Source organism: Neoarius graeffei, chromosome 24 (genome assembly GCF_027579695.1).
Source record: "Neoarius graeffei isolate fNeoGra1 chromosome 24, fNeoGra1.pri, whole genome shotgun sequence".
NCBI lineage: Eukaryota > Metazoa > Chordata > Actinopteri > Siluriformes > Ariidae > Neoarius > Neoarius graeffei.
The window spans coordinates 1,508,927-1,525,050 of NC_083592.1; the positions used below are offsets into that span (position 1 = coordinate 1,508,927).

The following is a 16,124-nucleotide window of genomic DNA, read 5'->3' on the forward strand; positions in this document are numbered from 1 at the left end:
CAAAGGGGAAATTAATCTAGTCAGTGAATTTATAAGAGCTTTTTACATCCTTCAACACAATCTGACACCCCCCCCCCCCCCCCCCGACCATTAGCCCCCTGACCATTAGTAGTCAATTGTGTACCCTTTTTGACCCACAACTGACAACAACCTCTTGGAATAGTTTTTCACTAGGTTGGCACAGGTCTCCTGAGGAATTTTGGCCCATTCCTCCATTGCAAACTGTTCCAACTGGCCCAAATTGGATGGTTTTCGTGCATGGACGTTCTTTTTCAGCACTTGCCACAGGTTTTCTATTGGATTGAGATCTGGGCTCTGTGCAGGCCACTGTATGACGTTGGTCTTGGTATCCTTGAAGTATTGCTGGACTATTTTAGATGTATGCTTTGGGTCGTTATCTTGCTGGAAGACCCAACGACGACCTAAGCGCAAAGTGAGAGCAGACTTCTGCATGTTTTCCTTCAGTATTTTTAGGTAATCTTCCTTTTTCATGGTGCCATGCACCCGAACCAGACTGCCTGTACCTGAGGCTGCAAAACAGCCCCACAGCATGATGCTGCCACCACCATGTTTAACTGTGGGAACTGTGTTCACAGGGTTGAAGGCCTCTCCCTTTCTTCGCCATACATAGGCAATGTCCATATGCCCAAACAGCTCCAATTTCGTCTCATCTGACCAAAGCACAGACTTCCAAAACTCATCTTTCTTCTTCAAGTACTCACGGGCAAACTTTAGTCGGGCTTTGATGTGACGATGTTTTAGTAAGGGGGTTCTTCTGGGACGATAGCCCCGAAGCCCATTCCGATAAAGAGCCCTCACAACAGTGTGCCTTGACACACAAACTCCAGAAGAGGCCAGGTCAGCAACAATTTCCTTTGCAGATGTACGGGGCTCTTTACGGACATCTCTGACAATTTTTCTTTCCAGAGTTCTTGAGATCTTACACTTGCGTCCACGACCAGGTTTGTTCTTGACCGAATTTGTCTCCTTGTACTTGGCAATGATGCACCGAACTGCAGTTCTGGAGACTGTAAACCTCTTCGAAATGGCAGTGTAGCCTTGGCCCTTGTCATGAGCCTCCACAATCTTTTGTCGGAGTTCAAGACTTATTTCTTTAGTCTTCGGCATTGTGACAAATAGTAATCCTCCTCATTCATTCAAATGCCCTGTTCCTTGGAGTCCTTTTAAACTGTTGAATGGAGCCAATTGACTACAGGTGTTGCTAGGAAGCCAATTGATTGCACAGGTGTTGTTTAAAAGCTGATTGGTTAATTAACTGTGTTTTAAAAGCAAGAATCCACATGGGGGCTAATATTTTTGACCAACTCATTTTTACCATATTTCATATAAAGACAGTCTAAAACTAATTTCATATTCCAAAATGCACCACAAACATCTGAATAGTACTGGTGATTGTGTATATCAATTTTTATCAATGCTTTAAACATTTGGAGGATATTTGGGAAAATGTTCCAAAATTTAAGGGGGGCTAATAATTTTGAGTTCAACTGTAGGTGGTGTAAAGTTATCCTACCTCTTCGATTTGTCCTACCAAGCCTACTGCGCACGCGCAAAGCCTACTGCGCATGCGCAGAACACATAACGTCATTACAATTAGCAAGTTCTCATACAGACCGTTTTATTATACAAAACAAGTCATTACAAATTATTTGACTCGGCCAAAGACTCGACCAATAAGCACAAAACATAAAAATTGGCACATGCGTGAAATACTCACCGATTTTCTATCAGCCCAGCTGATCGCTAGGACAAAACTACTGTTGAATTTTCCTATCCGCCTGGATTTCGCGCATGCGCAGTAGGCTTGGTAGGACGGGCAATCCATACAGTGGGTGGGAATCCAGAGGGGGGGCGTGGGGATCATCTCCCTTGCTGACGTAGTAAAGGGAAGAGCTTATCAACGCGCCGTTTTGACGCGCCATTCTCAAATGTTGGGCATAGTTTGGTTTACACATTATGAAATTTCTAGCCACTGGGGTGACTTAAGAAGGTCAGAGGAACTCATTTTAACGTTAAAAAACTTCAGAAAGTGAAAATTTCATACCATGGGACCTTTAACATTAAGCCTAAATCACATAACATGTATATCTATGCCATTCCTAAACTGTTTTCACATTGTACAGTCTGCCAGGAAATAACTAATGTCTATTTTTAATGCCATTGTCTGTACTTTGGAGTATTGAACCCAGTGATGGGAATAACGGCGTTAGAAATAACGGCGTTACTAACGGCGTTACTTTTTTTAGTAACGAGTAATCTAACTAATTACTTTTTACATCGTTATAACGCCGTTCCCGTTACTTACAATAAAATACTATGCGTTACTTTATTAAAGCTGTTCTCATCTGGCACGCTGCTCGTTCAGCCTTTCTTTACTCTGCTTTAGTGTGGGGCGGGGAGACACGAGACAACGGCACAGTAAGCCAATCAGAGTAGATTTGGACAACATACGTAGGTAGGCCACGCCTACTGCACTACTGCGCGCTCTTTCAATCGGAAGACACAGCGATGGCGAGCGGTCAGCCCAGCACTGCGCTTTCACACTGGAAATACAGACAGCACTTTTCATTACTTGAAATAAAAGGCAAGAGTGTTTACATGCAATGCACATTATGTCGAGGAACAAAGCGTTTGTCCTCGTCAGTGGCCAGTAATTAGTAACATAATTTTAATAACTACAAAAATATATTACATTTGATAGATGTCTTATCTCACATTGTTCCACAAAAATATTAATATAGTGTAGATAACGTTACTAATTGGTTCTGTTAAGTGTCCATTTCAGTCATTAAACACATTTAACATTCACTTTTATTATGATTACACTAATTGAATTTGATTTTTTTTTGAGGGGGAACAAAATGTAACGGAATAATTACTTTCCCTGGTAATTAGTTACTTTCATGACAAAGTAACTCCGTTACTAACTCAGTTACTTTTTGGGAAAAGTAACTAGTAACTATAACTAATTACTTTTTGAAAGTAACGTGCCCAACACTGATTGAACCTACATACTCTACTATTGCTTTTATTTGTAATAATGACATCATGGCATCTGTTCTGTTTTTAGGAGAATCTGGGTCAATCAACGGTCACAAGATTGGTGGCATCTAGTCATGAATAATTGGACCGACAGAGACTTTTTGTTAAATTTCCGAATGAGAAGAGGAACATTTGAGTGTGTGTGTGATATGCTGCGACCCCTCTTGACCCGCCAGCACACCCGATATAGAAGGCCTCTCTCTGTGGAGATGCGAGTTGCAGTCTGTCTGTGGAGGTTAGCAACGAACCTGGAATACAGATCAATCTCTAACCTCTTTGGTATTGGCATTTCCACCTGTTGCCTCATCACACAGGAGGTCATTACTGCCATCAACACCATCCTGAAACCAAAGTATCTAACAACACCCAGTCTGGCCTATTTCAAAACAATCATTCAAGCCTTCCGAGACAAATGGAGATTCCCCAGGTAGTTGGCACTATCGATGGCTCCCATATACCAATCAGGGCACCAGCAGATTCACCGGCAGACTACTATAACAGGAAAGGACAGTACTCAATTATTCTACAGGCTGTAGTTGACCATAAAATGAAATTCTGGGACGTTAATATTGGACAGCCAGGACGAGTACATGATGCTCGGGTTTTTGCCCTTTCTTCCCTTATTGACCGCATGCAGAGAAATGACCTGTTACCCCCATGGACAGAAATTTTTGAAGATGTGAACGTGCCGCTTGTCATTTTAGGGGATGCAGCCTACCCCTTGCTCCCCTGGCTTATGAAGCCTTTCCCAGACAACAGAGGACTGACTCCTGACCAGGTCAGCTTCAATCACCGCCAGAGCCAGGCAAGGATGGTCGTTGAGAGGGCCTTTGGACGGCTCAAGGGTCGCTGGAGATGTCTTCTTAAGCCACAAGACCACCACATATCTCTGGTTAGTCAGGTGACAGCAGCATGTTGTGTTTTACACAATTTGTGTGAAGAGCAGAATGAGGAGTACAATGAGGAGGAGGACTATGAGGAGGACGAAGGTGGAGAGAATGAGAATGATGGACAGAATGGCATGCAGGCAGGAAATCGGAGGGCTCAGGACATACGGAATGCTCTTTGTACATACTTTTCAAGGTTGTAATTTCAATATGATATGAAATGAGAAACAAATACATGTTACATTTATTTATTTCTAATTGAATTAAAGTCAGAAATAAGCCTTGTTGAAGTCAATGGAAAATAAAATTATAAAGAATATAGAATTTCAGTTTGCAATTGCAGTTTTTACATGTACAGACAACATTTCTATAAAGTAGAATTAAAGTAAACTAATAATCAACTTCCACAACTAATCAACAATAATCAATCAAGAAGGATATCTGCATTACAACTCATACAAATGGCTACTGCCATTAACCTGATGAAGGATTTCAGAAATTTCATTTGCTCCAGTTGTAGGTAGTACCTGCATAGGCTGCAGCTGTGTGGATGACGGAGGCATGAGCCAGGTAGGAGCAGTGTTTGACTGCGCTGGAGCTGGGGGGTTAGGCACCCAGTAATTTTCATGTGGGTGCTGTGGTTGAGCATGTGGGTGCTGTGGTTGAGCAGAAGTATTAGACATGGCACTGAGCAACAGACGGAACATGTTATTGGTTTCCTTCATTTGGGCTTGCATCATCTCGAACTGTCTCTCTTCTGCCTCCCGCTGTGCCCTCAGGTAACTCTCTAGGTAAGAGTTTTCTTGTTGTTGACGATCTTGCTCAGAATTGATCAGTTCCTGGAGCTGCCGATGTTGTCTTTCCAAGAAAGCCTGCACCCCATCATCACTCTGAAGACTTGCGCTTTCTTCCCAGATGCTGCCTGGCTTTAGCCCCAGGAATGCTCGGCATTTGTGAAGTGGCTTCAGTGGGTGGCATCCCCTGCTCTTCTGTCAAGGGAAGTAAAGCAATAAGTGATGTTAAAGTCAGATCATGAGACATGTTGCACAATGGTAGGCTATATGTTAACACATTTGAGTCATCAGGAAGGTACACGGGCAAACCAAATAACAGTGATAGCAATACTGGTCACTTTTGCACAGTTGCTCTTTAAGCACTTCTACAGTATTGCATTTTAGCCACCACTCCATAGTGTCATAATGAATACTTAGAAATTGATGGTGGTGGAAAATACTCATGAAAAGGATAACATTTGTGAATGGGCAGCATGAATTCTGGAAGTAAACTACTAAAAATGTTACATACGCTAACTTACATAAATGGTCAATCAGGAGTCAGTTTTACATAAAGGCCAACAGTCTGCTAATATTTAGGCTACTCACCATTTACATCATCATCCTCAATGTGGGGTGAGGCGATGCTGCTGTTTTCAGGTGATAGCGGACTCCCGTGGTTAGCATCACTGCTGCTAGCACCACCTGTGTCGTAGGTCCCCTCAACAATGTCCACGGGCGAGGCAAGGGGTTTTGACCCCAGAATATTATCCAGGTCATCGTAATAAATGAATTTCTTCTTTGCATCGCTAGTACCGCCACTTTTCGAAAGAATGTCCCCGATTTTAATGTAGGTCTGACGGAGTTTCTTCAATTTTAGCCGACATTGTTCTGGGGAGCGCGTGAACCCCTTCTCCATTCTCTCACTGAACACAGCAAACACGTCGGCATTTTTGTGTGTTCTCTCCAACAGCTCAGATATGTGGACATCTGCCCATATATCCACAAGGGTACGCATTTCTTCCTTGGCCCACGTTTGCCCCCTACTCATTTTTTGTACTCGCCTACCACTGGTGACTGAACGACCCTTGACAACCGAAAGAGTGTTTGCACTTCGCGGTGGAGTGTCAAGACTCTGTTTCCCTTCTTCTTCTTCTTTTAATTGGCGGTTGGCAAACAACTTTTTGGAAGCATTACCGCCACCTACCGAAATGGAGTGTGAGTCTGGGTGCAAACTACCTCTACTATAAACAAAATAATAATTAAATAAAAAAATATATATTATAATAAATAAATAAAAAAAGTAAAGAAAGTGAAAGAAATGAAAGAGAGAAGCTATTATATTCTTCTAATCAGTCCAGTGACTTCCATAAAGTGAAATAGATGCTTAAAGCACGTCTTGCTTGAGTTCCTCTGCAAAATTGCTTTTACATTAAAAGGCACACTTTGACTGTAATCCAAGGATGAGGTGCTGCCTCTCCTGGTCAAACTTGACACAATGTTCAATTGCATGCTCCACAGTCTCAATAGAACCACATACACCACACTTTCCATCCTCATGCTTTTTAAAGAGAAATAGAGTACTGTTCAGACCAGAATGCCCAAACCTCATTCTAGATATAATATTCTCCTCTTTGGTGGATCTTGCTGTTGGCCTTGCATGACCTACCACCCTTTGAATTGCATAATATTTCCTCCCAGTAGCTGCACCATTCCACTCACTCTGCCATAACTCTCTGGACTTTGACTTAACTAGTGACTTTACCTCAGTCTTACTATAGGCAATTTCTAAGGTGACCTCAGGGGTCACACATGCTTTTTTGGCGTTCATGTCTGCCAACTCATTCCCTCTTATCCCAATATGTGCTGGGATCCATAAGAAAGTTACATCTGTACCTGAGTTTATAATTCCACTAACCATTTGCGCAATTTCCAACACTAAGTCTTGTCTGGACTCTGACATAGTATTCTGAATACTCATCAGCGCAGAAGCAGAATCTGAAGTAATAAGCACTCCACCCTTAGGACTATATCCCTCTATCCAGGATAATGCAGTGAGGATGGCTACTAGTTCTGCTGTGTATACTGCAAGATCATTGGTTAACCTTTCTGTTTTGCAAATTTTGAGCTCTGGAACTACAAATGCAATGCCAACTTTACCGCCTGCAGACTTTGATGCATCAGTATAAACCCTAAGTTTGTCCTTGTACTGTGCACTAATATGGCACTCGACCATATCTTTGCTGAAGTCTTCGCTCTTCTTCAACTCCAGAAGTACTAAATCTATTACTGGCTTCTTTAACAACCATGGCGGCACAACTGGATGTGAAACAGCTGGGCACAGAGCAAGCGCCTGCAAGCCCAACGCCTCTACTTTTTGTGGAACCACCCACCCAAAGCTTTTACCTGGTTTATCTCTCTCCTGGCAATGGATTAACGTAGACTTACTAATATGATCATTTCTTTGCCCTCTGAGGTTAGCCCAATAGACCAGGGCCAGCTGATCCCTCCTTATATATAGTGGCATTTCCCCCATCTCTACCTGTATAGCATTAACAGGAGTAGATTTCATGGCCCCACAACATAATCTTAATGCCTTATGCTGGATGACATCTAGTTTCCTCAACAGCGTCTTAGATGCAGATCTGTATGCCACACACCCGTAGTCAAATACGGATCTTATAAGGCTGACATATATAGTCCTCAAAGCTGACCTTTTGGCTCCCCAATCCACTCCACGCAGGCAGCGCATTACATTTAGTACCTTTTTACACTTGTCAAGCATGCTCTGTATATGTGCAGACCAGGTTAACCTCTTATCAAACCATAGGCCCAAGTATTTAAAACACTCAACTCTTTCTAACTCACATCCAAATAAGTTCAACTTCAACTCCATAGGAATATTTCTTCTGGTAAAAAAAACACAGTTTTAGTTTTATCTATAGAAATTCTAAATCCCCACTGAAGAGCCCAGTTTTGGACCTTATCAATTGACTGCTGCATTTTGTGGACAATGAAATCAACATTTCTCCCCCTTTTCCACATAGCACCATCATCTGCAAACAAAGCAACATTGATCCCTGCACTTCCTTAAAAACATCATTAATCATGATCAGGAACAATATCGGACTGATGATGCTTCCTTGAGGTGTGCCATTTTCCACTGTATGTTCACTGCTGAGCTCTTCATTAATTTTGACCATGATTCTTCTACCTGTTAGGAAGTCTCTAACCCACTGAAACATTCTACCCATCTGTCTCAGTTTAATTAGAAGTCCCTCTCTCCAGACCATATCATATGCTTTTTCTACGTCAAAAAACACTGCCAGCACTGTTTCCTTGTTAACCTGAGCTTTCCTTATTGAATCTTCTAAGGCCACCATAGGATCCATAGTACCCCTTCCCTGCCTCCCTTCGCTGCCGTTATTTCCCCCTAATCACGAGTTTGTTGGTCTTCCAATGTGGCGCAGGGTTTGTTTACTTCCGGTTTCGGGTGACGTCAGTGAAAGGGGTCTAATGGGGGCATTACCGCCACCCACTGGATTGGGGTGTAAAGCAGTCTGAACAAAACGTGTAAACATAAACATAGGAGAAATGAACCCGTTTTTCTAACTCGTCCTCACTTCTCATCTCATCTCATTATCTCTAGCCGCTTTATCCTGTTCTACAGGGTCCTCACTTAGTCTACTTTTCTTTTGTGATTAGTCTGGATTTGATGTTGTAAATTTAAATGTGAATCAATGTATATTCATCGGACATGAACAAATGAATAAATCTTGAGGGGCGTGTGTGTCCGGGGCGCGGTGTCGCGGGGGGGGGGGGGGGGGGATCGAACGAACCCTCCGATCCCCCCTGGCTACGGGCCAGAAGTTGCTCATCCTACCAATGTTGAAAACTGGCCGGCAAAAGTGACGATGGTTCAACATCGTATATTCGACCTTCTCTGACGGTCGACAGATCAACCTTTACCCACGGTGATTCAACAGTGATAAATCGACCTTCTCCGATGGCGGAGAAATCGACGGTTCACGGCGCCGTTTCAGCGTTGATTTTCTGACTTACGACGGAAACCGACCATTCTGACCAAGAATCGGCGCCGTTTCAACGTCCCTCTGCTATCTGGGATGTGATATAGCTGTGATTGGTACATTGTGGTAGAGGCAGCTGTGGCCTAATGGTTGATGCATTAAGACATGACCCCTGTTATAAGTTTGTTCTTACCAGAATGGCAATGATGAAGTTGTAATGTATTACTAAGGACACTGTGTCATGCCGTAGTAGTGTATTACTATGGTAGTGAAGTTTTTTCCAACCAATAGTGAAGTGTTCCACTGGCAGAACAGTGCACATTATCAGGCTATGTTGGAGGTCATGTATGTTTTCTTATTTCTGTTTGTGTGTTTTGTTTTAATAGTGAAGCTTTCCACTGGCAGAGTTTGTTTCTGGATCAGAGGGTTGTGAGTTTGAATCCCACAGTTACCTCTCCCTACAGCACCATGGCTGAAGTGCCCTTGAGCATGGCACCTAACCCCATATTGCTCTAGGGATTGTTACCAATAGCCTGTACCTAAATAACTTTAAGTTGCTTTGGATAAAAGTGTCAGCCAAGTATAATGTGTTACCCAGTCTCTGATGGTCATTTTTCTGTTAATACAGCTGACATATTTTCAGAGCTACAATAGTGGTGAATGCCCATTTGTGAATATTTATTTCTGATTCAAAAAGTGTGTAATAAAGTAAAACACACAGCCAGGAATGCGTTTACTGTATTATTTAGCATTAACTCACCAGACGGGTGAACTGACCACAACCAAGACAATGCTGCACCCCCATACCACCATAGATGCTGACTTTTGAAATGACCATTTAAACAAGTTGTATGATTTATGTTCTCTGTAGCACCAAGAGAACAAGAATCCATGATTTTTAAAAAAAAGAATGGAAAAAAAAAATCACTTCTGTAATCAGATGACAGTTTCCCATGTCTTCTGGGTTCATTTTAAATGTGCTCTGACATACAGTATAAGACTGTTAAACCTCTGCATCATGTGCATATGAAGAATTTGTAATGTTTTTACCAGCTTTCATTGTTGGAGTGTCAGAGTATGTTAATAGATGGTAGGGTAACAATGGACATTTCATGATTATCGAAACTGGTCTTATACATGCAATCTTGACAATTCATTATTATTTTATAGAATAAAGTAAGTACTTACTGTAATACCTCCACATCTTTAATTCTGAGTGCCTCTCTGCGATGGTCTTTTATCTGTACATTCATGTTGGCAGTCAATATAATTCAATTTGAATTGTTCGTCTTTGTGTTGTTTTTACAACTGTTTTTATTCACAAATTACCAAGGGTCCCAACTTCTTACAACTGGGTTGATTAGAAACTTTGTTTGGAATTTGTTCCCTGATAGGTGAGAATAGGTTTAGGATTCAACTACCTGTTGTATGACATTTGAAATTCACACTCATTGCTATTCAACGTGGCATGCAGTTCCATGCTAATGTGTTTGATTTATTCAATGTTACATTTATTCTAATTCAGTCAGGTTGTTGTGTTGTTATTTATCCAGAGCAGGGGGCAAGTTATCCTTACCACTTGTTGTACTTAAGTGGGGAGGGGAACTACTAGGTGTCATTACATGTAGGTGAACGCTAGGCCGCATCCGTCAGGTAAGCCTATGACCTTAGTTAACCCTGAAGCCCTTCAGCACCTTTTACAATATAGTTGGGGTGTTAGGTTGAGTCGTCCTGGGAAATCACAAAGAGATTTTGTATTGTATCTGGAGATAGTGATATTGTTATCCTGCTGCACAGGTAGAGTTCTACCTGTTACATTTACAAATAATGTATAAGAGAAATTGAAGACAAATTTGAACAGAGATAAGAATAACTTCATCTTTAATAAGTTCACGGCATCTATTATAAAATCATTTACAAGACCCTATAGCAAGTACTGTCAACTGACAGTACTCAACTTGTGATAATACCACAAATGGAACATAAAGTGAAAAAAGCAGATAATGTGATTCGTACAAAACCTGTATCATTGTGTTAAATAACAGGCCCTATTAATGCATGGAAACTCATTGAACTGTAAAAACAGGAGAACTTACAGCAATTCCTCTCAGCATACTGTATGCCATGAAGATAATGGGAACTAGTAACAGCACACAGATTGATGATAAACTCACTTATTCACCCTGCATCTGTATCAAATAGACTATTAATGTATGTGGACTGTCATGTAAGAAACAAATATTGCCACAGCCCAGAAATGGATTGGATATAACAATAAGTACACCACAGTGTAAACCTCTGAAATTTTGCAGGAACACAGTGCTTCAGTATCACACCATGTCCATAACCCACACATTGGATTTCAGAACTTTGTTGATTTCTGAACTGAAGTCGGGGTAGTTGTCATAATGAACAGACAACTCAAGCACACAGCCACATGTGTGTGCTACAGGACGTCGCTGCAGGCCTTGGAGCTGGTTGAAGGTAATGGTAATTGTCTTCCCCAGAAATAAATCAGAGCCGGTGCAGAATCGGAGAAAGTTACACAGATGGAGTGTACCAGCATTCTTTACATAGGATGTCAGGTGCTTATGGATGTTTTTCTGTGAGAAATCAAGTGTGTCTGGAAAGTGCAACGACTTCAGCACTTTTTTTGCAGTTGGTTGAAGTGCTTCATAAACAGCAGCGAGGTCTTCAAGGCTGTCCTTAACTCTGCAGAGAGGCTTCACCCACTGTTCAATCACATAGGCAGGTTCTTGAATAAGAGTTTTGTGCACCAGTTCCTGGAAAATGGCATTTGCGTTCTCAGCTGTGGGTAGCTTCCTGCAATCATAGGTACCAAGGACTTCAATTAACTCCTCTACATCCTCAATCACATTTGAACGCCAAGAGTCAATTAATGACCGATCAGAGGGAGGCAGGTATTTAAGAAAGTTTTCCAGAACACTGCTCCTCGTAAATCCAAAGGCAGCTTGCTCTATTATGGTAGGAGCAATCTTCACTGGGAGATACTGCTCTCTTTCCCATCCAAAAGCAAGGATACGGCCAACACTCTCCCATTCCATTTGGCCAAAGTCATGGCGAAGAAAAGGCACTTTGAGGTCATTTCCAGTTGTGCACTGCTCCAAAAACTCACCCCAGAACTCAGAGAGACAATCTCTGACAACTCCGCCTGAGTCAAGCCCTTTCTCATAGGTTCCATCTGGCAGTACAAGCTGGATTTGTACGTCAGCATTCATGATTTGGTCATTATAAAAATGCCCAATGAGCTGTCGAAGAACCTGCCCTCTGTGGATGATCAATATTCTAGGATTATTCTCCGTTGGCATGTCTTGTGGAAACATTGGCAATGTATCATCCAGATCTTGTCCTACATCACCAGAGATGGTTCCTATAGACACATACACAATGTTGCTGTCATCTGTGTCATTCTCAACATCAAGACCTGAATCAGTGTAGGAAATATCCTCGAAAGCAGCATCCTCAACAACTAGGCTTATAGATTCTCCTTGACTTGTGTGAGGAATTGCAGCAGATCCTAAAGAGGGAGTTGACTGATGTTCAATTCTCTCCTGGTCTTCACTCTGATGGGATTCACTGTCCGTTTTTTCTGTGTACTGAGGTAAAACCTGAGCAATGCGAGTCCCGTGTCGTCATACAACTTCCCAACTGTTGCAACATCATTTACAACCGTCTGTTTGAAATCCATCAAATCAAAATTAAAATCTTCAATGCCTCCTTCAGCATTTCTTCCAGAAGGAAAGAAAAGCTCCCTGGCTATTTTGATCAAATCCTCCTTAACAGCATCCTTACACACATCAATTTTTCTTGTCCCCCCCACCACGCTTTGTTCTCACTTGCTTGAAGATGCCACGTGTCGTCATAGTTCATCCAACCCAACTCGACCTCTCATTGTTTTACATGTGTTTTTTGGTGGTTTTCTCTCGCTCTCTCCCCTCTCTTCCTCATCTTTTTTTCTCTTCAACTTGTTGCTTAAGCGTTGAAAAAGTGATTCTTTCCCGGTGCTGTTTGCATTTCTCCTACAAAATCCCGTCAGCGCCAGACGATCACCATAAGATGGTAAGTAGGCACTCAGCTGTGCATCAGTCATCTCTAGAACTGCAGTCCTATCAATCTAAAACAAAGACCAATTATGTAAAGGTCAGAAGACATTGTTACAGCTTCAATATAATGTAAATGAGCAAAATTGTTTTTTTTATTACACATTTTAAGAATCGTTGAAATGGTTACAAACCTTCTCACGCTCCAGGGTCTCTATTATGTCTTCTGGAACATTTCTCTGTCTGAGGAAGTCGAATATGTCATCCATCCTGTGGTGATGAAGATGTGAATTTTAAGATGAATTACTGATTTGATTGTCTTAATTTTTACACTCAAATAAAGGTTATCCTCGATTTACCAGAAGTCTACATTTAAGGAATACAACACCATCTCAGATTTACACATTATGAAATACAATATCAAACACAGTCAATATCAAAAACTGTAATCGCTCAATAGATCAGCTTAGGTATGTTATGTGTACTTTTTTGCTAACAATTAAGGTCTTATGTACTGAACCTACAGTAGATATGCCACACTGTCATACCAATAGTTACCAATAGATGGTAACATGCGTGCAGGACGAACCCTCAGCCAGTGCTTAGGCAAAGGGCTGTCTGACTTGAATGACCAAGGCGGAAATTGTTAACTTAAGGTTTGGATGAGAGAGGGACATACCTCCCAACCCACCCTTTTCCCAGAGAAACTCCCTTATTTTAACTTATTTCCTGCTGCCATCCCTTACTGTTATTTTCCCGAAAATATCCCTCATTTTTTATATCTAAAAAGTTGGTCGCTGAATTCTTGTGTTTTCGCTGACTGTGTTTGGTATAAAAATGGAATGCAACATAGTATTACGAGCCTTCAACTCGCGAGCTCGCATGAACAAACATTAGAGCGTGCATACTCCTCTCTGAATGAAAATAATATTACTGCAAGTTAGGCTACCCACGAAATGGCAAAATTGCACTCAACTGATAAATGACAGCAAGTCACATCTACAAAATAGGCTACACCATCCTCCCCCGCACAGTTTTGGTGAACGGGACGACTTATTTTCCCCCTTATTTTGGGTATTAATCTTTTTTCGAAGCTCAATTTGACAGGGATGGAGAGGGGGCTAGCTAGCTGTACCACAATGGCTAGCGCATGCCACTGTTTTAACTGTGAGCACAATCACTCAGTTTTAATGCATTACCATTAAAGCAAATAGATAGTAGATATAATCCTCACCGAGTTCTTGAATCACGAATAAAACGGATAGCCTAACCAACGATTTGACCAATATTGGCCCATGCAGTGATTCTCTGCTAACATCACCTCATAGCCCGAAGACATTCAGCAAACAAGAACAACACAGCCGAGTCAATACAAGCATAGCCAACATCTGAATAGCCTAGCCAACTTCACATCGCCCAGGATTAGTTTGATTCATTGCCTACTGTGACTAAAATGGTAATATACATAGCCTAGACCACAGAAATTCCTTTAAGTCTACACACTTTATGCCTAGCTACCCGTGCAGCAGGAGACTAGCTCCGAGTGTCTTGTAGGGGAGGAACATAGTGTTATAACATAACATCACGGTTCTGTCACTCCTCACAATATAGTCGTACTGAGTAAATACTTACGTTATGAATGGCAAACGTGCACCCCGTCTGCTTCTCAACTGTTGCTGTGGCAGGCGTGCGCGTGGGAAGCGAAACGGAGACGGAGCGTGCTGCCACCATGTTCGCTCAGATGGTATCTCAGAATTGCGAGATAGTATCTCACAATTGTGAGATAATATGTCAGAATTGGGAGTTAGTATCTCAGAATTGCGAGATAGTTATGTCAGAATTGCGAGATAGTAAGTCAGAATTCTGAGATACTATCTCGCAATTAAGATGAATAAAAAAAAAAATCAAACATGGCGCAAATAGGCTTCCATACACAAACCAATACAGCGAGTAAAAACGTAAGAAAATAACACTCACTGACGTGCGCGTGAGAGAGAGAGAGAGAGAGAGAGAGAGAGGTGTACTACCTGTTGGTGTTCTCTGACTCCGCCCGTGATATTCTCAACTGCTGTGTCCAAAAGATTCACACACACAACCTCAAAAACACACACACACACACAGAGTTAATCACGTATTAAACAGAAATAATAAATGCTGTCAGACTTTAGGAACCTACTTTAATCTTGAAGTCCCGGACGAGTGTTTTCTCTTTGCGCAGTCGCTCCTTCTCATCCTTTTTGGCCTGCAGTTTCTTCTTCTGTTCTCCGAACAGAACGGCCAGGTTTTTATCCAACTTCATCATGGCCTCGTCATCCAGCTCCTCGTCCTCGCTGCTGTCCTCCTCCGTGGCCTGAACACCAGAATCAATCACAGTAATCCTTCATCGTGTCCCGATTTAACCAGAGTCTCATCACCACATGCCGCCTCAGGACTCGCAGCTCATTTGTTTTTATTAAACAGGGTGTGATTTTGTTTCAGGAAAATGTGATCTCACTGATCCACTCGTGCTTTGCAGGGTAAAAATTAAATGATTCGCGCTCAGGTTTCTGTTGCGTCACAGCAGCGTTCAGAGAAAACAGTCACAGCTCTAAACAAAAGACTTCAAGAAACCACAGAAAATAAACACACGGCCAACTGAATTTCTGTGAACCTGTGAGTCATATCTCTCTCTCTCACACACACACACACACACACACACACACTCTCTCCCCTGAGAATTTGTTTTATAACAGAAAAAAAAGTGAATCAGTCATGAGAATTATGAGTCACTTTAGCGCCTGCACCGCGTCCTGCTGCAAGACTCTGCAGCGCATGGTGAGAGCGGCCGAGAGGAGCAACAACGCTCTTTCTGAGGGCCTCAGAAATCTCCTTTGTTCGTGCCATGATACCCTTCCACAAACATGTGTTGTGAAGATCAGACTTTGATAGATCCCTGTTCTTTAAATAAAACAGGGGGCCAGGGGCGCCGCTAGGGGGGAAAGTTAGGACGATTCTAATGGCGTGGCACTGACAGGGGGGCCTGTGAGGGATATTAATATTATTTTAATAGTATTGCCTTGTGTAAGTTTTTGAAATAAAATTTCATTTCATCTGTTAAAATATGCAAATTATACATGGTTATGATTTGCTATCACATTTTTCTTGAATTATTTATGATATTGTCATTTCACCCCTCCTCCCTTTTTACTAATGGTACAGTGTGATTGTGGGCGGGGACAGTGAACTGTGTAGCTCCGTGTGTGCGCAGCGCCGCTATTAGCGCAGCTCAGATCAGCTGGCAGTTTCTCTATGTGCGCAACAGAGGTGAGCATT

General features: G+C 42.0%; 1 protein-coding gene across 2 annotated transcripts; it reads right to left on the minus strand.

Moving 5' to 3' along the window:
• Positions 1-10,679: 10,679 nt before the first annotated feature.
• On the minus strand, positions 10,680-15,570 carry LOC132872705 (uncharacterized). Of its 2 annotated transcripts, XM_060907698.1 has the most exons (4): positions 14,989-15,570; positions 14,840-14,908; positions 13,007-13,082; positions 10,680-12,886 (listed from the first exon to the last, which is right to left on the minus strand). In XM_060907698.1, the coding sequence occupies exon 4, from the start codon at positions 12,093-12,095 to the stop codon at positions 11,082-11,084; it is 1,014 nt and encodes a 337-aa protein (XP_060763681.1). In that variant the 5' UTR covers positions 12,096-12,886; positions 13,007-13,082; positions 14,840-14,908; positions 14,989-15,570; the 3' UTR covers positions 10,680-11,081. The 2 variants fall into 2 exon arrangements, with proteins under 2 accessions (XP_060763681.1, XP_060763682.1); XM_060907699.1 differs by lacking the exons at positions 14,840-14,908; positions 14,989-15,570 and adding an exon at positions 14,445-14,725.
• Between the last annotated feature and the right edge of the window lie 554 nt (positions 15,571-16,124).

Bases quoted from the DNA above. Each gene is read 5' to 3' on its own strand.
- LOC132872705 (XM_060907698.1), bottom strand. From the start codon at position 12,095: ATGTTTCCACAAGACATGCCAACGGAGAATAATCCTAGAATATTGATC.